This window comes from Lampetra fluviatilis, chromosome 51 (assembly GCF_964198595.1).
Source record: "Lampetra fluviatilis chromosome 51, kcLamFluv1.1, whole genome shotgun sequence".
NCBI classification, from domain to species: domain Eukaryota; kingdom Metazoa; phylum Chordata; class Hyperoartia; order Petromyzontiformes; family Petromyzontidae; genus Lampetra; species Lampetra fluviatilis.
In genome coordinates this window covers 3,833,216-3,860,825 of record NC_136325.1, presented here as the reverse complement: position 1 = coordinate 3,860,825, position 27,610 = coordinate 3,833,216, and the positions used below count along the sequence as shown (strand labels likewise).

The 27,610-nt window shown below is 45.0% G+C and overlaps 1 protein-coding gene across 1 annotated transcript; it reads right to left on the bottom strand.

Moving 5' to 3' along the window:
* Window positions 1-1,675: 1,675 nt before the first annotated feature.
* CLTRN (collectrin, amino acid transport regulator) lies at window positions 1,676-13,191 on the bottom strand. Its single transcript, XM_078878567.1, has 7 exons — window positions 13,034-13,191; window positions 11,056-11,113; window positions 9,555-9,607; window positions 7,043-7,131; window positions 6,045-6,161; window positions 4,134-4,328; window positions 1,676-3,144 (listed from the first exon to the last, which is right to left on the bottom strand). Exons 1-7 carry the CDS (start codon window positions 13,103-13,105, stop codon window positions 3,036-3,038), a joined length of 693 nt encoding a protein of 230 aa, XP_078734693.1. The 5' UTR covers window positions 13,106-13,191; the 3' UTR covers window positions 1,676-3,035.
* Window positions 13,192-27,610: the final 14,419 nt, after the last annotated feature.

Below are 27,610 nucleotides of genomic sequence, written 5' to 3'. Positions count from 1 at the left end.
GCCGCATCGCCGACCACCAGCAGACTAAAAGTGACTGCATCACGGACATTATACGAGAGCCGGGGTACTATGGTAGCCACCAGCAGATGAGTCATCATCAGTCTGTCATTCCCGGGCAATGGGCTCGTATTAAACCGAGAACCCATTTGGTTTTGGCGGAGTAATGGGATGAAGTTATTTATAGGGCTCCATTTCCAATCAGACCTACATACTGGCACATTTCAGATAACTGACTTGAAGATATGCATATAAATTAGAATTTGCAAAGCTTGGGGCAGGGTAATAGCAGTGTGTATTGAGATTCAGATGTGTGTGTCTGCACATGTGAGTCGCATTGACGCCGACATAATTCAAGGATTACCTCTTATCGCTTAGGAATTGACGCAACACACTAAGTGTCTGTGTTTGTTATTTACATGGACAGGAGTTGTATTGAACGTATTTTTTTTATTGTTAATTGCAAGGCCACATACAATGCGATAACATAGTTTTAAATACTAGGCATGTAATGAGGTATTGATTTCTTCATATATCTGTATCATGCGTGACAATCGATTGTTTACAATTCATACGTGCACATTATATTGTTACGTTTAGACGAACTGAACCAACGAAACTGTACAAAGCATACACTAAAAAAAGCAATACAAATGAGGATTAAGTCAGACGCAACGATTTTTTTCTTCTAATGCAATCGTGACCCCAGATAATGACGATGCATCACATTTCAAGGGTGGTACGTTTTATTTTACATTCTATTGCAAACTATATAAATACGCACGGGATTATTTTTTTGTTAATCAACCGACAATAATTTGATTGTGAATCGGGTTGTAACTGAATAAAAGAGAAACGGATCCAATTGCTGTGAGGCTGAATCATTACATGCCTCTTAGTTGACAATATATCCTCGTACGTTTCTGCAATTACATTTTACGATGGATGGTTTTTTGTTTAAGTTTCATTTTGTTCAAGCCACTTTTTTATTTCTCCTATAATGTGGTTGCTTTTGGTCTGATTTGCATTTGCTTCATTGCTGTACTCATTCGCAGAGTGAAGCTTCTGAAACAAATGCTGCTAGGTTGTGGGATGTTCAAAGCTAGAATATTTGGAAGGTCGAATTCGGTGCAGAGTTTTCTTGATGAAACACAATCTGCTGGATGATATTGGTCTGAAGAGTCAATAGGTTGAAGGGCGATAATAATATTAGTCATTTGTGGAGATACTCCATTTTCTACTTATCTTATTACAATAATACTCCCCAATACATACATCAATTTGCGTCAATGATGTACTGCAGTCTTTAGGGGCCGTCCATAAATGACGTCACGCGATTTTGGACTATTTTTGACCCCCCCCCCTCGTCACACGGCGTCACAAAAAGTCAGACCCCCCCTCAAATATGACGTCACTAAGCGCTGCCCGCACCCCCACATCAAAAAAAAATAAAACATGCTTCAAATCGCTTTAAACGATTGTCATTGTAGTGCGTATTTAATGTGGCGCTGCACTCTGATGTTGTAGGAGTGGTGTTATAACAATTAGTGTTGTTATAACAATTCTATATTTATTTAAAGTTTCGCATTTTTACGTGACGTCACGTTTCTCAACCTCCCCCCTCCCTCGTCACACATCGTCACAAATGTCTGACCCCCCACCCCCCTAGGTGCGTGACGTCATTTATAGACGGCCCCTTATGCTAATTTTTTTCACTCTTGAAAATGAGAATCCTTGTCCCTTGAGTTCTCACCTTGTTAGAAATAATATTTTCTAAACTATTAAATAGTTGTTATTTAAAAACGCTGTCGAACGAATACGTTAAGCGGTGCAGTACAACACATATGGGGCAATCCTGTGGGTGGCATTGAGCAGGGCCGCATTAACGCAGAGGTTTTTAGAGGCTACAAGCTCAAGGCCACAAATATTAAAATGGTTGAAACACAACGCTGATGATACATCCTAATCCATAGCACCTGCCGGATTAATTCCAGAATATAAAAAAGTAATATTTTAAAATACTTTTTTTAAAACACGCTTTAATGAAATGTACCGTACTGGTGATGGCAGAACTCCACGACTCCAGGAAGTGGCCCCGAGGTTTGCCGTGGTGATTTACAGCCAACGTCAGTTGAGCGTGGACAATTAGACCCAAGCCAAAACATAACATAAAAAGATGGTTTTACATTTTTTTTTAATGATAGAATATAGTATTGTCATCAGTATGACATAAGTATACCAAGTTTGCAGTCGATACCACATTGGGAAGTGGGTTAAAATTGAGTTACAAGATTTCAGGATACGACACCAACAACAACAGTGAGTTAATAGAAAGCGTGTAATAAAAATATTGTTTAAAAGTATATTTTTCATTTTTTTATGATAGAATATAGTATTGTCATCAGTAAGCCATAAGTATACGGAGTTTTCAGTCGATACCACATTGGGAATGAGGTTAAAATTGAGTTACAAGATTCGAGGATACGACAAAAACAACAGACAGAGTGAGTTAAATACAAGCGAGTAAAAAAAAGCTTTGTTAATGTTCACTTTGATTTAGTTTACAATTAGTATACCACATTTTAAGTTAGAACTAAACAAAAAAACAAGGTGAATGAGAATGGAGAGTGTGGAATGGGGCATGGGTGGTGGTAAAATGGTAGAGGGATGGAATTCACTATGCAAAACGAAAACGATAAGGGCACTAGGCCCTCGGCAAACTCTTTAAAACTTTTTTTTTAATTTTACCAGGTAAGGCCCACTGAGCTACTGTATATAGAATTTTCTCAGAAGCGACTGAGCACAAATGAAAGCTCAACGAAGTGGCTTATCACGTCGAAATGTATCGCAGCCAAATACTCTAAACACACGTTGATTCCGCATGTGAAGGGAAAAACAAGAGGACCCAGAGATAATCCACACGACCACGGGGAGAGGGAACGTGCAAACTCCAAATATACAGCAAGCGTCGTGGTCGGGATCGAACCCACGAACCTCGTGCATACCAGGCGATGGAGTTAACATCTCGCCATGGTGGTCTAGAGGGCAGTGAGGGCATCTCCGTTGTGCTGGGTTGTAACGCTGGTCGCTGTGGGCAGTCCGTCTGCGGGGTGATCGGTGGCCTCTGAATTAAGACCTCTTCTCTGCCTAGGCACAGCCAAGCAGAAAACACGGTTCGTCATTATATATCGTGCAGTTATATGGGAAGGTATAGGTTAAATCTTGAAATGTAATAATAGGCGAAAATGGTGGAAATGTAATAATGGGTTCAATGGGATATTTTTATTTTATCAACTTGCTCCATTTTCTTCATACAGTTTACAATGTAACTGCTCCAATTATCACCAGAACCCGATCCAATCATATACTCGCTTGGAGAGCAGTGTTAATTTTGTCAACATTATTTATTATCCATCGCCTCACAACGTGATTTAAGAATCCTGAAGTGGCTACGACAGTGTGATTAACATCTGGGGTCGATGCTTGGATGCTTTCGCGGTTCACCAGGTTAGGGATGGCGATGACCTAGGAATCGCTGCTTATTCTGAAGCAGCGGTAATAAAAATTTTGATTTAAAGCTTTCGTGACTGCAGGGATTCATATTCGTGGTTCTTTCGGTAAAGTCCCTTCTACGTGACTTTATCTAGCGGTAATTTAGTTTACGCTTTTTTATTTTATTATAGCCATTTTCTTAGGCCAGTCGACTAAAGCAAAACATGTAGTTTGTTCACTCTTAGCCCCTTTAACTATTATCAGATCAGCCAATTAATGAACTCAGTAAATAATTTTATATCCTGTTCATGTATATAAATTTACCATTTTCGGTATACCTCAGTGCACTGCGGTTTCCCATCATAAATGACCTTCGTTCTGCGTCACGAATGAGACCAATTATTTTTGTTTTGTCATTCATACATTGGTCCTAGGGCTTAGGGGTGGTCTTCATCAGCGTCTTGCTTTCGATGATTTTCGACCACCCTTAGTCATTGTCGACTTCAAACGAAAAAACACCATTGACAAATACAATTTCACGAATGACACCACCCCCCCCCGCCCCGACTCACGTCACCCATCGGTCCCGCACTTGCCCACCGTCATTATTATCACGAGGACCTGGAGGGCCAACCCTCGCTCACCTGTATCGCTTGCGCCACGCGTCCGCGAAGAGGGCCATGATCGCCAGGAAGGAAACGCCGCTCACGACGCCGTAGGCCACGAGCCACGTGTCCTTGAACGCGGAGCGCGTCGGAGCCAGCGTCGGCTTGATGCCCACGAACTCCAGCGTCTTCACGTCCAGCATGAAGGCCCGGTTCATGCGTGGGCGCGACAACCTTCAAGGCCAGGGGATTGGTGTCACTGGTCACTGTTGGAGTGGAGTGCGTTGCGTTGCGTACGTTGAACTTCTTTCGCACCGTACGTGACCGACTGTGCTAATCGGAGGCGTGGGAGTGTGTCGGGCAATGTCCTGCTGGCGTGAGGTCACCTAACACTTAAACCATTCATCAATAACACTGCCCTTACGGAAGACTAAATACATGATAGGCAACATTTCAGGCAATGCACCTTCTTCTTGACTGGCATGCCACCTAATCGTTGTATCCTCCAGGTTACAAAAAAATATCGTTTCCCCCCTGTACAGTATTCTAAAGTAGAAGTTAGGGTGGGTCTTATAATCTGGGAGGTGTTTACGAGTTGCCTCTTATATTCCGGGGCATCTTATAAGCTGAGGATTATGGCACAGTAAAAACCCCGGCTACCCAGAACCGGGGAGGCGAACAAGAAACATATTTTATCATTCATTTGGAATGCAAGAAAGTAGTCAGTATAATAAGACATCCGATACACTTTCGAATAAGTTACATGACATGAAATGTATAATATGCGCTGGGACATGTTCAGTCGTGTACATCATTTGGCGACACTGCGTTGGCGGTGTGCACGACAGCACAAAAAAAAAACGATACTGCGCATTCGTCAATTTTCTCTTTCAAGGCAGTACTACTGACGGTAGCTGTTCAATATGTATATACCTAAGTGACAGTGTTAGGGGGGGGGAGCGAACGTCGAACTGGAATGGAGACGGGGGAGGGGGGGTGGGAGTTTGTGTCGTGATGGAATTGAGAAATAAAGAGTGTACACACAAGACACGGGGAGCGACTCGGCATGCTTTAGTAGCACATGGGTCAGCAACTAATATAACACGAATCCATTTTTTGCGAATTCGGTACCAAAAAAAAAACCCCTCTATGTTTCAAGAGCCGCAATGCAAGTGGTGAATACGAGACGGCGGTGGTCCTTGACGAATAAAGTCACGCAGCAGCGGTCCTTAAAAAAGCCGAATGCAGCTCCCAGAGTAGCAGTCTGCAGACCCCTGCTTTTCGTGCAATAACGAGTGGTGGAAATCTTGCAGAACGAATCAAACAAACAGAAAGGGAGGGGGGTGATGATTTCGGACCCAGGAACGCAACCCCATTGCTTCCCATTAGGTGATATTATTTGCAGAACGCGGTATTTTGCTCGACGCGTCATTTTCCCATGAGCGTAACCCCCCCAGCGGTCGGCCTCGGTTCTAAAGCCCGTAACCACGTTGTTCATTCTCCAGGCGGGCGCGATTGACACATCGCTTGTGCGCCACTGCCAACGCTGCATTGCGCACGAGCGGTCAATTTATTGTCTAAAAAATTAACCCGTAAAAACAAAGTTTTTCACTATAAATCCTTTATATGCGTGGCGGCTAGAGTCCTCTCGTCCTCTGGCTTGAGATGGCTGCCACCTATGGGTCAGATGAATGCCTGCCACCATTAAGCAATTGGTAATTAAATATAATTTATTTTTTCCTAAAAGTGTAAAATTTTGGGAATAAAGATTCACGAAAATACATTGTCACGCACAACGAGTCTGTGTGCAAAATGTCAGCTCGATTGGATCACGGGAAGTTGGTTAAAAAACGACCGAAAGATTTGCACGGTCGTAAGCAAGCAAGCAAGTGAACTTAATATAAAGGATTTAAAAAGGCGACGTGGGGCGTGCCGGGGGTGGACACTGACCTGACGGCACGCACCAGCTGCTGCTTCTCCACCAGGGTACTCGTCAGGTTCGGATTCATCACCGCGAAGTAGAAGGAGATTCTCTCCGTCTTGGCGCACACGATCACATGCTCGGTCCTGCTCGGGCAACGTGGTTGGGCCGTATGTCATTGGTGAAGATGAACAAGTTTTTTTTTGTCTTCGTAAAAAAACAATTATATCTCAGTTGTGCTGTCAAATGTCATGAGAAAAGGGCTCGGATGCGTTTTGTTTTTATTTTTGCGCGTGTGATTCCTCCCCCCCCTAAGTTTATTTAGAATCAAAATCTTTATCAGATTATACTGGTAGGAACCTCCTGGTTACACCAGCCCACAGGGGATTATTGTGTCCGTCCGTCGTGCATAAAAAAATGGGAGGGGTAGCGCTGGGTGGAGAGGGGAGTGTGGGGAGGGGCTGGGTGGGGAGGGTGGAGAGGGGCTGGGTGGGGAGGGTGGGAGGGGTGGGGCTGGGTGGGGAGGGGCTGGTCACCACGTGGTGCCCTTATAAAACTCAACGTTTAACCTACTCACGCCGGCTTGTGCCCACCCTCACAGTCGGCCATGTTTGCGGAATACACCACGCCGCCGTTGACCCTGGCCATAGACCGAGCAACCCAACGTTCCTACCAGCTCCCTCCGCAGGAATGTGTTTTATTTAGACTGGAGCAATCCTATGAACTATCGAGCTCGTTTTCACAGATGTCCAGCAAAGGCGGGTGAGAAAGTTACAACAACAATATAACAAAAACATTTTATATTTCAATCGTGCCATCAGTTGTGTCATCGACATCATGGGAGAACAATTAATTTGGATCTCTCAGGAAGCAGTGGAAGGTAACGGCCGATGGAAGCAGATATCACTTAAATACTTCTGAAATCCATTCAAGTGCCCTACAAGGATGCAACATTCTAACGCAGCAGCGCCTTTTTGCGAGCTCAAGGTGATGGGGGAAGTGTCCGTGGGCTGCGTGCGTCGCTCACGTGAAGGCGGAGTGCTGCTCGGGGCTTTTACGCATCGCGTAGGCGACGGCGCTTCGGAAGAGAAAGAGCTCCGAGTCGTCCCACACATACTGGCAGACGCGGCATGGGCATGCGAGGGGTGGACACAAGAGAAACAAATACCGTTGAGGTGAACAGGATTATTTTTTTTTATCAAACTGAATTTCTTTTTTCATTCTTAACACTGATAAAAGTCACCTGACTCTCTGCATATGAGCTAACCACGTCACTCCATCTCTCTACAGTGGCTGCTGTCCTTTTGGCTCGCTCTGCTTCTACGTTGGTCACTCTTCTGGGTTCAAAGACCCTCATCCGCATTTCCCGGCCCCTCCTCGCCAAGGCGAGAGGGCCTCAGCAGTCGTCCCCTGGACACCGAAGCCCTCAACTTGCTCACCGTTGTCTCCCCTCGAACCGAGACTGTCCCCCCCCACCCTGGCAGAGCGTCGCGTCTCCCTAGCATTGCTCCAATCGTTTGTCATTGAATCCCGCTACGCCTACATTATTATTACGTATCGCTTTGTAACTCTTGCTGACTGCTGGCTGAGTCACCCTTGAAGAATGAGCTGTGCAGCTCACAATGGGTTATTTACTCGGATAATAAACTTCACATTCTGATGCCTCCCGCGCACCTCCGATTAGCACGGCAGGATATGTACGGCGCGAAAGAAGTCCTACGTGCGTATATGGCCAGCGGTAGCGTCCATCGCCACTTAAGAGATAATTGGAGGCTGCTCATCTGTTCCGTCGGGCGTATGAAGATAAACCCTGAGCTGATCTCCGCGCCTCCACGTCACGAGAGGAAATTTGGACTTTTCGCGAAAGTGTATGCGTTATATATTATTATTTTTGTAATTGTGACAATTAAAATGCCGTTTATTCGCCAAAGTCCTTCACAACGGCATTGGTGTATATTTTCCAAAGAAACTAATTGAATAAATAAAGGCATAAACGTCAGCTCAGATAAAGTATTAGCCATCTCAGATATGCTCACAACATAGTCATTATAACAACCGATGAAAACGAATCGCAGGTAATGATTGAATAACTTTCCAAAACTAGGCCGCACACGGTTCCATTCAAGTAAGAGGAAAACAAACGCCACGTAAAGTACATAGTTTCCCAACGAACATAAAATATCTGTCGGGAGGGACGCAATTGAAAAAAAGACAGCATCAAAGATAAATAACCACATTTTCATTACTAAATAGGCAAGCTTACATGAATCCGCACAGCATACAAACGTGTATTTATGGATATATGCAGTGTATGTTGAACTTCTTTCACACCGTACGTAGCCAACCGTGCTAATCGGAGGTGCTGGGGAAGGACAACAAACTAAACACAAAAAGCCGCTTTAAAGAAATTAGTTTTCAACCTAGATTGAAAAGTACATAGCTCCCTCTTAGGCTTTTTTTCGGTAAAGTCACGTAGGTAAAAAATAATAATAAAATAATAATAAATGTGATTTATTTGAGTAATTTTCATGTATTATTATTATTTTATTATTATTTTTTACCTACGTGACTTTACCGAAATAAACCCTAAGAGTATGAATCCTTGCAGTCACGCAAGCTTCAAATCTAAAATTACATAGCTATATTCTTAGGTTTTTTCGGTAAAGTCACGTAGGTAAAAAATTAAAATTCATAAAAGTAAAATAAAAAAAATCACGACGGAAGCTTGTGTTGCCTTCGAAACGTCGTGATTTTTATTTTTATTTTATTTTACTTTTATTAATTTTAACTTTCATTTTTTACCTACGTGACTTTACCGAAAAAAACCCTAAGAGTATGAATCCTTGCAGTCACGCAAGCTTCAAATATAGAATTACATAGTGACTTCTTTATATCAGAAGGAACAGTGTTCCAGAAGGCCGCAGAAGTACGTGATCATATATGAAGAGATCCAGGCGTTTAATCACAAGGTGTGTTTATATGGGAATGGAAAATGACTTAATGTCTTAAGGGAGAATTACTTGCGTGTTTGTTTAGGGTAAATGTTCGATTTCTTCTTTATTCAATCATTACATTTCTTTTGCTGAGAAGGTTTAGCATGTCACTGTGTTAATCGTTAAGTGTCCGAGTTAAACACCACCACGTTCATTTAGACTCTGAGCCGCAGTCCACATGCACGGTGCTGCCGAATTCCTTGAGTCTTCTTCTTCCGTGTCGCCTGCTGATGTAGACGCAGTGCAACAACTACAATTTCACGTGCCAGTGGTCGAGCCAGACAACCGTGTTGGCAGCAGAGGAGGAGTGCATCGCTCGCGATGTCTCCGTTGTATTTGTGGATAGGGCGTTGGGTTGCTTTACATCGTACGGTCTGTTCTGTATCACCGCAGTCGCACATTCCTGGAGAGTTATTACTTTTCCATTTGTTGCATCAGGTAACCGCATCTGCCATGGTTTGTGCATTGGACCATGAGCTTCGTGGAAGGTCAAACCCAGGCATCTACTGCGTTGGGTTGTTCGCATGGCGTATGTGCGAAACTCACCGCATTCTCACCCAGCTGCTTCTTCAGACTGATCCTCACCTTAACACTTTCATCTGTGATGTAATCACGCGGACCACACACACAAAGACAATGATCCATAGATGCGGCTTAACAGACTATTGGGATACACACAGGGTTATTATATGGCACACGTGTGGGTGGCATGGTCAACAGTCATTCCCGGCCGCCTTCGTCTTCCCAGTGTTGATATTCACATACCACACCGGGCGCAGTACTCAGTTGCGGTGAAGGATAAAGTTTGACCGAAAGGGTGGTGGCCTTTGACCTTTTACTCCCAAATTCTGAGACGCTAAGCAGGGTTGAATTTGGATCGTGAGTTGGTCGTGGGGGACCCCCACCATAGCATGTGTCCTGTGGGGAAGCATGGTAGGCAGCAGAGGACAGCACAGCAACATCCACTATTGTACTGTACCGTATAGGCTCCCGTATCATCAGCATGGCAAAATTTGGTCAAATAATCTCCCCTCATCCAGTAGTGGATTGATAAAGGGATGTCCTCGTGACCTTGAAGGAAGCGCATCGTCGGGAATCGAAGCCCGGATGGCAATAAATGTAGCACTGATTACGGTCCACTGCATTACTGCTGCTCATCGGTACGCAGCCATGTAAGCTGGCATACCCATTCATGATTTAAACTCGTGACCTGCACAGTATCGGCAGGCAAGTGAGACAGGCAGCCAGACGGCGAGCAGGCACCAAATTCTCCCCCACCAAGCTCTGCGATCCCCTATATATCAAGGTGTTTATCGGCCAATATAATGCACGCGTGCTTATGCACGTGGGAAGAAAACGGAGCACCCGGAGAATAACCCACGCATGCGAGGGGGCAACACTGTATCCCATACAGATGGAACAGGTGGGGCCCCCATTGGCTGTTCTGCGTACTGGCAAGCCAGGGTACGGCTCTTTCTCGACGTCCACACAGGTAGGGAGTTTCACATTGAAATAAAAAATGTGCGTCATCCACCAATCCTCGCCACCTCCACAAGTCTGGATCGGCACCACGCACGGCCCACTTTGTCCACCCAAACACGGACGTTGACGCACCGTGCCCAGGCACTGGTTAGGCGAGAGATGACTAAGGGAATGCACCCGGGACTGGCTCAGATATTCACCACCGATGTCAGCAGTGGCCTGGAATCAACGTCCAGGTAAGCGCAGTGTGCTCACCACTACGCCACCGCTGAACCCCACGAGTAGAGATAAAGACAAAGATCCCACAACTGTCCTACGTAGACTGGTGGGGCAAGTGGGAAGAAACACCGCGCATCTCCCGAGACGAATTTATCGACGCAAGTGACTGGAATTGCACGCATACTCTGTGCGCACACTAAGCTAATCACGTCCACTAACTACTTGGCGATGGTAGATGCTGTTGTTGTTGTTGTTGTTTTTACAACGCTGCCAGTTGTTTGTGTTGTGCCAATTAATTGTACAATGAACCCTTGGGTGTACGTGTATGTGTGTGTGCACACATCACCTTTACAGATATTGCCGCACATGGGACCATCAGTCTCATTGAAGAACGATGCACATTGCTGAAAAATAAAGGTGAATAACAACAAAAAATTGCAAAGCAAGCGGACGCATTAATATACGCGCGTATATTGTTGCATATCCAACCGCGCCTCCGATTCGCACGGTTGGCTACGAACGATGCGAAAGAATATGAATTTTTATTTGAAGCTTTCGTGACTGCTGAAATCCATATTCTTTGGTTCTTTCGGTAAAGTCACGTAGGTAGAAAAAATAATAAATCACGACGTTTCGATCGCCACACAAGCAATCGTTCTCAGTTGGGGACTTTACCGAAAGAACCAAAGAGTATGGATGCGAAAGATGTTCAACGCACGTATATACATATCACGTGACCTTTTTTTTGCCAACAACAGATTATGAAAAATAACAATAGGTTTTACCCTTTCTGGCAATAAAACAGGTGGTTAAGATGTTCAAACACCAAAAGGATACATACTCTTTGTTTTTTTCGGTAAAGTCACGTAGGTAAAAAATAAAATTAAAATACATTAAATCACAACGTTTCAGAGGCAACACAAGCTTGTGTGAAGCTTTCGTAACTGCTGGAATCCATACTCTTTGGTTCTTTCGGTAAAGTCACGTAGGTAGAAAAAATAAAAGATCACGACGTTTCGATCGCCGCACAAGTAATCGTCCTGTTCGACGTTTGTCGTACTCTGGTCTGCCACTGGTGAGACTAGGTCATAAAGAAAGCTGTCTCTGGTGTAGGCCAATCAGTTCCAAAGACAATGCCATTGTATTATCAGAGCTTTTTTTGTTTGCATGTTCACCACAAATACGTGTTGTTAATAAAGGCTTCATAACCAGGCACCAGAGGAAGGCGTAAACTGAGTCCTGGCTTTCAACAACCCACACAACGAGAAAAAAATGTGCGACGCACGTGTTCATTTGAACATGATAAAACAATGGAGGATGCTGTAGGGCAAGGCCTTAATTATAACACCCTCAAATATTCAAATATGCTCAAAATGCCCCCCCCCCCAATATATTTCTATAAACAATTTAAAAAATAATAATAATTACTATGCTATATAAATAAAAACAATTTGCTCAACCTTGGCCACAATATCTGGACTTGTCTTCACATACCAATGCATAGATTTATGTTCATATGATTGTGGTTATGGTTGTACTTTATTAATCCCTAATCTCTGCCATTACATACAATGAAACAAGAAATGGTAAAAAATAAAGAAAAAACAGAGCAATGTAATACAACACACTATTCGACATTATTGTAACAAATACATGAAAAGTCCATCCCGTGTGTTAGTGAATTTATTAATATTTTAGGCAGGAAATTAGTTTTCAAATTTAGATTTTTTTTTCTGGGGGGGAACCCCTAGACCCCCTGGAAGATTTGGTCCCCCCCAATGTTGACTCCATGGCTACGACCTTGCTGTAGGGTCATATTTGGGGGGGGGGGGGGGAGAGGTGGATCCATGATCCACACACTCCACCAGTGAAATTCCCTGCCGTAAGTACCATCAGTGGCGAGTGTTTAACTGACAAGGTGCTGACCACCGCGATGGCCAGACGTCTTCCACAATTGCCATATATGTTGGACTAGGTGGGTGGACGTACCTACACCTACACTTTACCCCACCGAAATCGTCTTTGGCGATCCCCATTTATACGGCTGTGCGGAGAGAGAGAACGGGCGGATTTAGGATGCCCCCCCCCCCCTGTTGCTTCAACTGCCCCGACAGGTGATCGAGCCGGCGACTTCTACAACGGGAGTCTTGACGCGCTAACCACGACAATCACGGCCACCGCACCACAAAGGCAAACGGTGCCGGCGTCAATTGGCAAAGCAGGTGACGCATTTGGTCGTAATGTGATGCGTCGGTTGGCTGTGTACGGGTGCGAAAAAGTCCAACAACGGGGGCGCGCGTCGGCGGATCGCATCGGTGACTTACCGAGCTCACGCGAAGACTCAGAGCAGCCAGCAAGAAGCAATTCGCGAGCAGGCGCAAGCGGAGGCCACCCATTGGGGCTGGCCGCGAAACGTCTCGCTAATTCGCAAGAAAAGGGGCGCCTCGACGCCGTGATGTGAAAACCGCCCGTGCTTTGTAGTATTTGCTCCGCAAATGCGCACACGCACACGCGGCTTTCCCTTGGCATATCTTTACTGATAAAAAAAAACTAACTCTCCAATGTTCTACTCTCAGTGTTATTCATTTACAAATAGTTAAGCCCGCACCAGCACTTTTTGTTACGCACTGGCTGCTAATGATGTTCTCGCGCATGGCAGCAGCGTGGGCTCAGGAGCTAAATGCAAATGTGGAGGTGTGCCGTTGATGGCCACGACGAGAAGGCATCGGGAGAGAGACTTTTGACTTTTAAACAACTTTCATTGCCGCCAGCAGCAACAGCACTGGAGGCGATTCCGATATGAAATACACAGTCACCAGCAAACAAATAAACGCTATAAATCCACACGCTGTGGCGCTAAATGCACCGCGATCAACACGAAATAAAAGCCACGTGGTGGTGGTCATCGCGCACGCCACGGTGACGAGCGAGCGCTTCAGAAGGTGAACACCACGAGGGTGCCGTCCACGCTGGTACAGAGAGGGGCTTTTCCGGCTCCCCAGCGTTCGAAGAAGACGCGCTGTACATCACCGTCATGTGTGTGGTACATGGCGTGCTCCAGCCGGAGCCGCGCCTTAAGCAGGCCCCTGAACACTGGAAGCAGCACAGAGCAGCCGTCAGTGTCACCTTGCAGCATTTTTTTTCTCGTTCTGTACACCGCCAACTTCGCCTGAGCACAGGCGAAGTTGGCGAGAGAGAGAGAGAGTTCGTGATGTTTTGCTGTTCCCCCTCCGTTGAAGGAGATCCACGCTACAGTCGTTTTTACGAGAAGGTTTGATGAGTGGCGATAACACCGCACGTGTAGATCGTCATCCTTGTCTCTGGCCAGACGTTTCGCACGAGGTGGCAGGACAAGTACCCACAGCCCCGCGCTCCCGGTTGCAAACCTGTCAACCCCTCATCAGTGCCTAACCTTGTTATAGACGAATTCAGACCTTAATGCCTTTGTAAATCTCAACGTTTATCCTACAAAGTCCCATCACAAGGGAGAATCACAAACTAATAGACAAAATAGATGCCCGTATTGAAACGGCTGTACGCCGTATGAAGCTGAAACTACTCAATTTCCCTGTTGCAATAATACGGGGAAGCCGTCTGGGTTGGCAGCTAATGCGGTTGGAGGATGCAGGCCACGCTCCTACGCGGCCGCATCCACCGGCTATTACATATTTGTTTTTATTTACATGGGGGGCCGTCCATAAATAATGTCACGTACCTAGAGAGGGGGGGGGTCAGACATTTGTGACGATGGGGGGGGGGTGAGAAATGTGACGTCACATAAAAATACGCAACTTTAAATAAATATAGACAACACGTTCTACTTAAATTTCGATTTAAAGCTTTCGTGACTGCAGGGATTCATCTTCTTGGTTCTTTCGGCAAAGGCACGTAGAAGGGAAATAATAAAATAATAAAAATTCAACATAATAAAATACAATTAAGGCGCTCTTCTCCTCCCACCCAGCTTAAAATACGTTGCCAAGCTTAGCAGTGTTCATTGGAGCGCTGTCTTTCAGACAGCTCTGTCTTCACATGAGGACGGCTGCTTGTGTTGTGGCCGAAAAGTCGTGAGGATTAAATTGTATTATGTTTAATTTTTATTATTTTATTATTTCCCTTCTACGTGACTTTACCCAAAGAACCAAGAAGACGTTCTACTTAATGAAATATAATTTTAATAAATGTTTTCTCCTGCAACATCAGAGTGCAGCGCCACATTAAATCCGCACTAAAATGACAATAGTTTAAAGCGATTTGAAGCATGTTTTATTTTGGGGGGGGGGGGGGGCAGAGCTTTGTGACGTCATATTTGAGGGGGGGTCTGACTTTTTGTGACGCCGTGTGACGAAAGGGGGGGGGGAGTCAAAAATTGTCCAAAATCGCGTGACGTCATTTATGGACGGCCCCATTATCACTGTCTGCAACTCACATCGCTGCATAATTTTCAGTGTTAGTATTAGCGTCACCGTTATCATCAGTAACAGTTTGATCATTATCAACACAGCGGTAGTGTGTTCACAGGTTTCCTAAGCAGTATATATCCATTATGAATATCAGCAGTAGCACTTCTTTAAAATGAATATATTTAGAAACAAATTAATAATGTACACGTGTTAGCATACTCACAAACTCTCACACTTATGCAGACATCCGCACAATCACGCATCTCAAGTTCAAGTTCAAGTTCATTTATTAGGTATAGCCCTGTGAGCCATTCAGCTCTTGAATCGGGTGCAACCGCAACAAACAAAAAACAAAAACATGAACAAAAAAACATCTTAAAGTGAATATGTGACTAAGTGCAAACAGAAAATCCAAGAAAAGACAGCAAAATATTGCAGAAAAAACACCGTACACCAACGCTGTGTGCAAAAATCCCAGTGGGATGCAAGTCAAACAACAACAACAACAACCACAAGACAGCTTAAATTAAGGCCATCAGTCTAACTCTGTACTACAACAAACAAACATGGCTAAACCAATACACTTTTCGAAATCACCAAAATAAAGCCATGAAAGCAATGAAAAAGCAATCATAGGAACTGTGACAGAATTTTCACAATAAATGGCATAAACAACATGTACTACCAAAACAATGCAGCCATAGCTGGCTGCATGAGTCACTCCACCTTTAAGATCAGCACACTAAATCAAAACACAGGTCATACTTTGTAGCGATCATCCGGAGCGAAACATTTTATTTTAGGTCACTGAATAGCACTGGCAGCTAGGGGTGTACAACTCCTCTAGAGCAGTTTTGAGTGAAGATCTCATAGGTAGTGACTCAAGTTTCAATTTATTGGCAACAGCATTCCAGACCCTGGGGGCATCAATAGCAAAGGCCCTTCCTCCAGTATATGTACGGCAATAGGGAATATTAAGCTGGTAAATGAGTGTAGACCTTAGGTCAAATTTGTTCTTTGAAACAGAGATGAGATCCAGCAGGTAATCTGCAGATTCTTTTGCAAGTACATCATGAATAAATAAGATCTGGTGCACAAGCCGTCGAACATTCAGAGATGTTAAGTTTGACCCAATGTAGAGGTCACAGTGGTGAGTCCTATATGGGCAGTTCAATGCAAATCTTAAGGCCGAGTGATACATTGAGTCAAGCTTCTTCAGTACAGTACTTGGGGCTGATTTATAAACAATGTCACAGTAATCAAGTAGAGGCAGTATGGTAGCTTTAATCAATTCTACTCACGCAATCACACACACACCACAGTCATGCAATTAAACCAGCATGTAAGCATTGAAAATAATGGAGAAGTTAATCGGCACAGACAGGCAGACAAGACCGCTTGTGTTGCGATCGAAATGTCGTGGGTTTTTTGTTTTTATAATTATTTTAAATTTATGATGGCAAAAAAATAAGTTTATTTAATTTATTATTTTATATTTTATATCTACGTAACTTTACCGATGTTTTTTTCTTTTCATTAACGTTTCTTTTTTGTGCTAGGGTTTTTTTTACATTTACCCGAAGCCTCTCCGATTGTTGACACATTTGTTGATTTCACTCACTCACGTGTTATTCATTCTCTCGTTCATTCTCACTCACTCACTCCCGTGTTATTCATTCTCACTCACTCAACCCCGTGTTATTCATTCTCTCGTTCATTCTCACTCACTCCCGTGTCATTCATTCTCACTCACTAACTCCCGTGTTATTCATTCTCCCGTTCATTCTCACTCACTCCCGTGTTATTCATTCTCTCTCTCGCTCACTCCCGTGTCATTCATCCTCACTCACTGACTCCCGTGTCATTCATTCTCTCGTTCATTCTCACTCTCTCCCGTGTTATTCATTCTCTCTCACTCACTCCCGTGTCATTCATTCTCACTCACTCACTAACTCCCGTGTTATTCATTCTCCCGTTCATTCTCACTCACTCCCGTGTTATTCATTCTCTCTCTCGCTCACTCCCGTGTCATTCATCCTCACTCACTGACTCCCGTGTCATTCATTCTCACTCACTCCCGTGTCATTCATTCTCACTCACTCCCGTGTTATTCATTCTCTCGTTCATTCTCACTCTCTCCCGTGTTATTCATTCTCTCTCACTCACTCCCGTGTCATTCATTCTCACTCACTGACTCCCGTGTCATTCATTCTCACTCACTCACTCCCGTGTTATTCATTCTCTCGTTCATTCTCACTCACTCCCGTGTTATTCATTCTCTCTCACTCACTCACTCCCGTGTTATTCATTCTCTCTCACTCACTCACTCCCGTGTTATTCATTCTCTCGTTCATTCTCACTCACTCCCGTGTTATTCATTCTCTCACTCACTTCCGTGTTATTCATTCTCTCGTTCAGTCTCACTCACTCATTCCCGAGTTATTCATTCTCTCGTTCATTCTCCCTCACTCACTCCCGTGTTATTCATTCTCCCTTCATTCTCACTCACTCCCGTGTTATTCATTCTCCCGTTCATTCTCAGTTTAACAAGTCGGATTTTGCGACCGATATCATCCATGATCCAGGTTTTTTTGGGGGTTAGATCGTGTAAATATATAAATGTTTCGTTAAACCCGCCACCACCCGACACAGCCAATAAGTAAGGGTTGTCACGCAAACAGAACGTGGCCAATTCGTTACCAGTTCGGCACAGCGGTGTGTTGGAGAGCAAATCCACAACGAGATGAGCTCTGCCCGATGCCCGTTTCATCATATGAATGTCAGCACTGTCCATGGCGATGGTCCCGTGATTATAACACAAATCGTGTATACAAACAGTATTAGTTACCACTCGAATTGAAATACTACCACAGTGTCATGGTTAGCACACAGGGCTTGCAATCCAGAGGTCACCGATGATGAAAAATAGGAGTAGGTTTTACCCTTTCTGGAAATAAAACAAGTGTTAAGATGTTCAAATACCAAATCGATACTTTTTCCAAGCCATCAAGTCTGCATTAACCAAACGGACTTGTGACAAAACATGAAAACTAACATACTCTGATGAATATAGTATGCATTGTGTTGGAACTGATTGGCGACCTGGCCCCAAATGACAGCTCAACGAGGTGGTTTGTAACGTGGAAATGAATAGCAGACAAATACTTTAAACGCATGTTTCTAAATGTGTAGGGGAAAACCGAAGCACCCGGAGAACAATCCACACGACCACGGGGAGGACATCCAAACGCCAAATATATAATACAGGCGTCAGGGTCGGGATCAAACCCACGGCGGCCTGTATACAGGCGATGTAGTTAACATTTCGCCACCGTGATTATGATGATGATATTCATGCAACAACAGTGTATGCAAAGTCTGTCTTGCAAACAAAGGTAATGGGATCTCAGCTGCTTCAATGAAGGACATGAATAAATCCGCATGTCATCAACAAAGACACCCGAGCCAAATCACAGCTTGCTATCGTATCTCTCGGATCATGATACACACTTTTCTCCCCGATTATAATAGAAGCAGCTTCGTGTGAGTGTGAGACCAGTTGTGGATCATTTTATTGTGGGGAGCGGTAGTTGTAGCGGTGCGCGACCCGGTGTTCGATTCCCGCTCACGGCCATCACCAGTGATGATTATCTGAACCGGTCCTGGACCTCCCCTAGCTCGACTCAGCCTCCAATGAGTACCTGGTGCGGTGTGTTGTAAACATCGCCACTGGGGAGACAAAGGCGGTCGGGCGTGGTGCTGGCCACCCACCCCTTCTTGTACCGTTCCGGCCTTCATAGGTGCTACGCTAACAGCACTTGCCCCGACAGTCGGTTAAGGCTATACGGGGGATCTTTGTCTTTATATAATTTTATTGACGCTGGGAGCAGGAGGCATGGGCCGCTTCTTCCTTTCCGAGGCGTTGAACAATCCAGAGACCACATGGATGTACGTATCTATGTTGAACTTCTTTCGCACCTTACGCTAATTGCAGGTGCGGAAATATATGGACGCGGATTAGGTATCGAACACCAGTTGAGGGGCCATCCATTTCGTGGGAGTGTGGGAGAGGTGTCACTCGTGTGCCACCGTACCCCTAAGGGGCCGTCCATAAATGACGTCACGCACCTAGGGGGGGGGGGTCAGACATTTGTGACAATGTGTGAAAAGGGGGGGGGTTGAGAAATGTGACGTCACATCAAAATGCGCAACTTTAAATAAATATAGACAACACGTTCTTCTTAATTAAATAGACTTTTTAATAAATGTTTTCTCCTACAACATCAGAGTGCAGCGCCACATTAAATACGCACTACAATAGTTTAAAGCGATTTGAAGCATGTTTAATTTTTTTGGAGTGGGGGGCAGAGCTTTGTGACGTCATATTTGAGGGGGGTCCGACTTTTTGTGACGCCCTGTGACGAAGGAGGGGGGGGGGTCAAAAATCGCGTGACGTCATTTATGGACGGCCCCTGACTGCAGCTATCACGCAGCTCAGCAACATCAGTGGCCAAGGTACGAAACTTAATTCTTTAATGCAGCCGATGGTGGACTATCTGTTTGCTTAAACACGTTAATAGTATTAATCCTTGATCGTTTCTGCGTGGATTAAATATCGGCCGTTCTATAGGATTCGGGGGGGGGGCGTCAGGCGTACGTACGCAGGTGGGGGGTCGGGGTGTAAAAAGTCCGCGTGCGTAGAGGGAGGGGTCAAGTTTTGACAGATTTCTGCGTACCCCCTCAATGGATGTCCCCTTAATGCCCATTAATTATTTCCAGCACGAACCGAACACTTTGAGTAGGCAAGATTTATTGGTGATTTAGTGATTGCCGCAGCCAACATGATAGTGCTAAAGTACACACTCGGAAAAGTTCGTGTGGTTAATGGGTAACGCGTAAACGCTCAGTCGGGTTAACAGCTAAGCAGGGTTGAGCTACGGAAAGGTAAGAACGATGCATCGATTCGCCGAATAAAATGTATCCGCATGCCGATGATTGAAGCATCGCATTGTGCTCTGAAAACGGATTGTCTAGTATAACAGATTAACTGAAACGTTTGATATTCGCGTTATTTCTTGCTACACATAGCTATCATGGAGGTGCTGTTTCACAGATGGGTATTGATGCAGCAGGCGGTGATGTTGACGTGCCATTTTACCCAATTATTTTTTCTGTGAATAATATACGAGAGTAATTTTTCCAATTTGCAAAATTTAGACCATTGACGTCGGCTGAACGTGGCCTAATATTCTTCGGGATCTTTAACGTCCACCGTTGAAGCAGAAGGCGAATATCTATTTGTTTTGGTCAATACAGCGAACAATATTAACCAGGATGGCCGCCGGGCTCTCACCGCGAATTTTATCATCAAGTGGAATACGTGCTACCGCTTGTAGGATGTCACAGCAACGTAATTTTTCACGCTCACATTGGATGTAAATATTACATCCAGGGCATTGGAGCAAACGCAGCTGTCCAATGATATGAAGAAGAAGAAATACACGCCATTTCGAACGAGACAAAAGATACATATTATTAAAGTAAATGAACTCCAACGCATCATGAACAATGATCGAATTCATGGGATATGATGTGTCACACGTGGCTCTTCGAAGGAGGGTGAAGTGTTTCCAAGCCAAAATTGTGTCCTGCTTATTGAGGTGGCAGTGCTCATCTTCTTATATTAATCTTCTTATATTCCTAGAGCAGGGGCGAGTCCATCCACAAGACAACCAGGGTTGACTTCTCCACACAGTGGTACTCGGTTTAATTCTAGATTTGAAGCTTTCGTGACTGCAAGGATTCATACTCTTAGTTCTTTCGGTAAAGTCACGTAGGTAAAAAATGAAATTTAAATTAAAAAAAAATAATAAAAATCACGACGTTTCGGAGGCAACACAAGTCTCTATCATCAGGTGGGACCGTCACAGCCAGATATGCTACTCGGTTTCTCAACCCCAGGGGGATGATGGGCTGAGCCAACCCCCATGTATGCATGTATGTATTCTGGACTTATTTCGCATCCCAAGGACGACAAACTAAACGCGCACGCACACACACAACCCTAGCGAGGAGTTGAACTCGCAAACCACCTGGCTGTTAGGTTTGGGTGTTTTTAGGAGAATGTTTGGTGAGGGTCGATGGCCTTAGCTCGGTCATCAACGACTGCACGAACCAATCCATCACGTTAAATATGGTTCGGCGCTTAATTTTGCCACGTTTCCATCTCTGAAAGTTAATGATGTTGTATTTTGTTAACTGTCGTGTGAAGAACATTTCTAATTGAGGCGAATGAGTGAGAAAGTTGCTGCCCCCGGCTGTGTGGACCAGAGATCACTGGAAGGGGCCTCAGAAGTAGTTCTGTGATATCTGCTTCCGTAAGCCGTTCTCGAACGTCGAAGGGTTAGGATGCTTTGCGAAAAATACAAATTGATCCTTCATCTCACGACATCACACTGATAGCACATATGGGATCGAAATTATTGCACGGAAAAAAAATCCGTTGAGTCAAGGTTACATTTTGGTTTGGGGTTAGGTTGCATTAGCGTTTTAGTTTGGTTAGGGTTAGGTGCCGATTAGGGCTTGTGTTTTCGTTAAGTTTGAGTTGTGCTCATGGTAGGTTAGTTGTAGGTTCGGAACTCAGATTAGATGTGGGTTAAGGTTTGGTTTGGGTTAGGGAGTGAGCGGATTGTATGGATCAGGGCTAACCCTTCTTTGTTCATCTTTCCTTGCCCATCATATTCTTAACATCCTTTTGAAACACCAAATTATCAGCGCGCTTCGACAGTCCCATCGGCCAGACAAGGCAGTTGAGGAGTTCAAGTCACGTGGACCTGTTACAAAACACCACCAGAGGGCTCAGCACAAGCGTAGGTTGGGGGGGGGACCTCTTGAAGTGCATTGTGGGTAACAACTACAAGTCATTCCACACGTGACCTAACGATTGACAGTCAGTGCCGGATTATCCTCGTAACAAAAGAAGCTACACATGTAGTAGCTACACATGTAGTAGCTACACATGTAGTAGCTACACATGTAGTAGCTACACATGTAGTAGCTACACATGTAGTAGCTACACATGTAGTAGCTACACATGTAGTACATATGTAGCTACGGGCCCCGCACTTTCAAGGGACCTGCGCTAAATTATTTCAAGCTATCAATTCCGGTTCAGCGATTCTGCACTTGCTCTATTACTATAGTACTATACCGCCTTCGACTTTTACGAACAACCGGGTGTTTAAGGTTAGCGATGTGTCGTATTATCTGGCCGTGTAGCAAATTAAAAAAGACAATTACTTTACTATGCAAGTAAAAAAGGGGAATTATATTATTTATGTGTTTTTTTTATTTAGGGCCCCTTTATAACATATGATACAGGCCCCGCACGAGCTTAATCCGGCACCGCAAACAGCGCTGTACCCATTTATATCGCTGGGTGGACACAGGAGGCTGGCGTTTAGGAAACGTGCCCATTGTTTCAACTTCCGCAGCGGGAGATGTTAACTACCTCGCCTGGTATACAGGAGGTCGTGGGTTCGAACCCGACCCTGACTGGCAACGCCTTCTGTATATTTGGAGTTTGCATGTTTCTCTCCCCGTTGTCGCATTGATTTTCTCCGGGTCCTCTGTTTTTTTCCTCCACATTTAGAAACAACATGACGCGTTTAGAGTATTTTGCTGCTATAAACTAGGGTAGAAAGATTTGGGGAAAATATTTAATAGCGATTTTTTTAAAGATATTGCGATTTGATTTGCGATAACATTTTTTAAAGTGAAGCTTCAGTTCAATATTCACTGTGCAATAGATTTAAAACATGTGATGGAGCATTACCACATGATACCATCAAAATATGAACTGCTCTATATATTCTAATGCATGGATGAGAACTTAAAAGATACGAATTGCTACCAACATGTATTTATTACAATGTTTTAATTGAAATAGAGCAATCAAACATAGAACAATTGTCAAGCTAAATAAATAAAGTTAAAATAAATAAAAACAATTCCAATAAGTAACAGGACTTTTCAAATCGCAAAAAATCGCAGCCTTTGCGATTTTGCTAATCGCATTATTTCAAATTGCGATTTCGATTTGAAATCAATTAATCGTTCATCCCTACTATGAATTTCCACGTTAAAAGCCACTCATTGAGCTGTCATTTGTGGGCATGTCGCTCCTGAAAAAGAGCTACATAGCTCAGTAGTCCTTACCTGGTGAATACAAGTGAAGTTTACTTTAGAACAGGATTGTAAGTCCACTGCGCTAACCCTTATGGGCAGACCATAAATGACGTCACGCACCTAGGGGGGGTGGGTCAGACATTTGTGACGATGTGTGACGAGATAAATATAGACAACACGTTCTACTTAATTAAATAGACTTTTAAAAATATGTTCTCCTACAACATAAGAGTGCAGCGGCACATTAAATACGCACCACAATGACAATAGTTTAAAGCGATTTGAAGCATGTTATATTTTGGGGGGGGGGGGCAGAGCTTTGTGACGTCATATTTGAGGGGGGGTCTGACTTTTTGTAACGCCGTGTGACAAAGGGGGGGGGGGGGGTCAAAAATGGTCCAAAATCGCGTGACGTCATTTATGGACGGCCCCTAAGACAAATGTGCAGTATCCCACAGCATTAATAGTCTTCATTAATTATATGTGGGTTCAGCCCTTTCCGGTCTCCCGCATAAGCGAGGGAGCATTGGAATGACCCACCTGCTCTCTCTCGAGGCCCCGTATCCTTATAAGGTTCTGAGAGCAGTGCATGTGGCATGCCCGTGTGTGCGTGTGTCCAAGCAACCGATCCATTGGCATTCGAATGTGATTAGGCAAACGGGGCGGGGGGCTGTGGGTGCAGACGGGGGTCGGGGTGGTGGTGGTGGTGAGGTGCCTTTGGGGTTGAGATTGTTCCTGGGACTTTAAAGGCATTTCATTTTAAAATGTGATTTTTTCCTCCTCCGCTTATTCAATGTATGGGTTGAAGTCAAGTATGTTGAAACTTATTTCGCACCGTACGAAGCCAACCATGGCTGATCAGACGTGCGGAGTTAGTATGATGATGGTGATGTTGATGATGATGATTGTAGTAATGAATTTGTCATCCTCATTAGAATATTGCCATGTGATCATGGTTGGCACACCGGACTTGTCATCCATAGTTTTCCGGTTCGATTAAAGTTCTAACCGATTTTGCAAGTTTCTTAAATCCTCCCACCTCTGTCTACCCAGAAGTATGAATGGGCACAGTACCATTAGTCATAGGCAGGTCACGTGTGTGATGGGGTAGAGGATAGGTACTCCCACTTGTTCCAAGGTCAGTGTGGAAGAGTAGGCCAAAAAAACAGTATGTATGTTGAACTTGTTTCGCATCGTACGTAGCTAACCGTGCTAATCAGAGGTGCGGATAGATGGACCATGTACAGCTCCCTCTACTAGAGGCCCTTCTGCCGGAAGTGACGCAAGCATGACATTGCAGGGGCTGCACCTTTGTTTTTTTATACTGTGTTGCATCAATATTCATTTCATTTTTATTGACAGGTAATTTCACTTTAAAGACACACACACACTCTCGTGTTTTGAATACTCTGCTGATGTGTTCCCAAGGCGATTGTCATTTGTGTATCATTGTTGGTTAGTGAGCTCGATTCAACGTTCCGGCGTGACTTTCTTCTGGCCTCTCATATCAAGTCGTGATACGACTCTCTCGCCACTACCTTTGCCGCTCACTTCGATGGGAAGGATGGTCACAATTCAAGCGAGAGTCGGGGCCACGCTCTGGCTCAAAAATCGACAAAATTTTGATTCCGAGCCACGGCTAATTCTGTTCTTGCGCATGGCAATGCGTTCAGCAACCACATGGGCGATGTCTCGAGTTCTGCTGATGACCACGAACAAGAGGGGCTGCAGGAGAGAGAGAGATAATGAGAGTTCGTGTCGTTTTCGTTGTCCCTCCACCGTTGGTGGAAGCGCAGAGCACAGCTGGTTGACGAAATGATCCGAAGTCCGGGTTGCATGGCCACGGGTCGCCCTCTCTGTTGGACTGGTGTCATTGATGTTCAACTCGTGAAGAACGTGTGCGCATCTCCACGTGGATGTTCTCATGCCCGTTGACGACGGTGCACCGGTGTCATCATGTAATAAACGCGTACCGCATTGTATCAACCGCTTGGCCGAGAGATGGGAGTCTAACTGACCGACCTCTAGATTGCAAAAGTCCACTGCGCTAACCATTACCGTGTCCATCACTGTGGCATCTCCCTTCCTGGTTGAGCTTGGCTCGTGCTCGGATGGTTGGACGCCACGTACCATAAGGTAATTTATAGGCAACAGGGGGGCGTTGTTGCTGCAACAACAACAACAACAACAAAACAATGTTGTACTGTGCTTCTGTGCTCCCGTGTTCCCGCACCAGTGCTTGGACTCCCTTCACGAACACCGCACTCATCGGCGTGGAGATGAACAGTTCAATAACCCACTATGCATGTGTTGAACTCCGTTCGCACCGTACGTAGCCAACCGCGCTAATCGAACAGCCTCTCGTCCAGCAGTTGATTGACGAAAGGCTCTGCACGTACCAGTGCAGTACAACATTTGCCTTGTTGTGCTTTAAACATACTCACGCCTTCTTAACGTCTTAGAGCAACGGGTTAGAGGGTGAGCCCCAACTGTACGGGCAGGTGACTCACGTTTGCGCGCGCGCGCACACACACACACTGCACACAGCATTCCTTTGGACAATGTATTCCCCTCTGAGTTTCAAACCCCATCCTGACACTTCTCCTCCTCCCTCTGACGATCATCCACCGCCCTAACAACGCACACACCATTGAGCCAAACCAGCCCACAGAAGACACACATGCATACATAGTTACATACCCACCCATCCCTTCCCAACACTTGGGTTGAGAGCAAAAGGAAGGTTAGTGGCGCGGGGGGGGGGTGAGAGCGACTGAGCAAATAGCCCTCCCTTGGCCTGGATCTCAGTCGCACAGGCAACACTACCTTGATTGTCCATTCATTCGTTTATTTGTTTGTTCTAACGGCGATGCATCACAATACCGTTGGAATTTTTCTGGCAGTGGTGGTGTACAGAGGGAATGTTGCAGCGGTGTATGTTGAACTTCTTTCGCACCGTACGTGGTGGTCACCCGTGCTAATCGGCGGTGCGGGGGAAGGACAACAAACTAAACACAAAAAGCAGTTTTCCACCTATACGTAAAGTGCATAGCTCCGGTGGCGTATCTGACGGAAGAGCGTTCCAGACGGCCGCAGAAGCGGAGTTCACATGATGACTGTTTATGTATCGGAAGATCCAGGTTATTTCTCCCGGTGGGGCAAACTGAAACGGTGGGGTGAGATTTTTCAAGTCGCACACCCCTCTGTACGCCCAGTAGTGTGAGCGTGAATATGCTCAATAAAAGAGCAGGCCGTGTTTGGTGGTGGGGGTAAGAGTGTGGGCAACTCCAGCCTGGAAGATTGGGCCATGCGAATCACCAGGGACTGTTTTTGTGACGTTATTGATGAAAGACCATCACCGTCTCGTATATGCACCGCCTTGCATTGAGGCTCTTGAAATATAGAGTTTTTTTTTTTACGAATTCGAAAAATAAATGGCTGTTCTTGCTCCAGTAGATGCCCTTCCTCAAGCAGTGGCGTGAGCAGAACGATTGCAGGGGCCGCACCTTGACCAACACCGAGTGTTTTTCTGTTGTTCTAAATCCAATGCTGCTGCGTCGTCATAACTCGCTTTTCCCGCGACCCCCCCCCCCACACTCATTGCGTCTTCAATTTCCATGGATGAGCTCCGCTCTACGTCATTGTGGTCCGTGTGGGTAGCTTGAGTGTGGGTTGCTTGACTAAACTTCCCGGCGCTGATTTGGATTTATGATGCGTCTAAAATGCGACCGCATCTCACGAGTCGTTGAAAATATGGGGTGGGGGGGGGCGCATGCTCATCTCCAGAGTTTTAAGTAACGAGGGGAATTTTGAGGGTTTTTCTTTTTTTAGAACCCGGCCAACCGGGAAAGAATGCTGCAGAAATCACGTCATGGTCGACGTAGGAATGAAGATGTAGGAATGAAGACACTTCGTAGGAAGAGAGAGCGAGAGAGAGTTAGCGAATTGATCACGTTCTGTGTCGAGTAAGCTTTTGCGACCAATATTGTCCATAATATAAGTTTTTTTGGGGGGTTTGATCGCGTAAATATAAATGTGTCGTTAAACCCTCTAACAGCTGACACAGCCAATTAGTAAGGTTTAACCCACAACATTTACAATTGTGGGTTTACTCTTCAACACACCGGTGTACTGTACTCGTAACGAATTGGCATATTTTGTTTACGTGACAAACCTTGCTAACTGGTTCTGTCGGGTGGTGGCGGGTTTAACGACACATTTATATTTACGCGACCTAACCCCCTACCCCCCCCATTGTTTTGGGTGGAGCAGCGGTACAGTGCCACGAACCGGACCACATAAGTTTGATTC

Coding starts and splice junctions, on each gene's coding strand:
- CLTRN (XM_078878567.1), bottom strand. CDS start 13,105: ATGGGTGGCCTCCGCTTGCGCCTGCTCGCGAATTGCTTCTTGCTGGCT. Junction 6,162..7,042: donor GAGCAGCACTCCGCCTTCAC/GTGAGCGACGCA, acceptor TTGCCCGAGCAG/GACCGAGCATGTGATCGTGT. Junction 3,145..4,133: donor GCGTGGCGCAAGCGATACAG/GTGAGCGAGGGT, acceptor GGCTGTGCCTAG/GCAGAGAAGAGGTCTTAATT.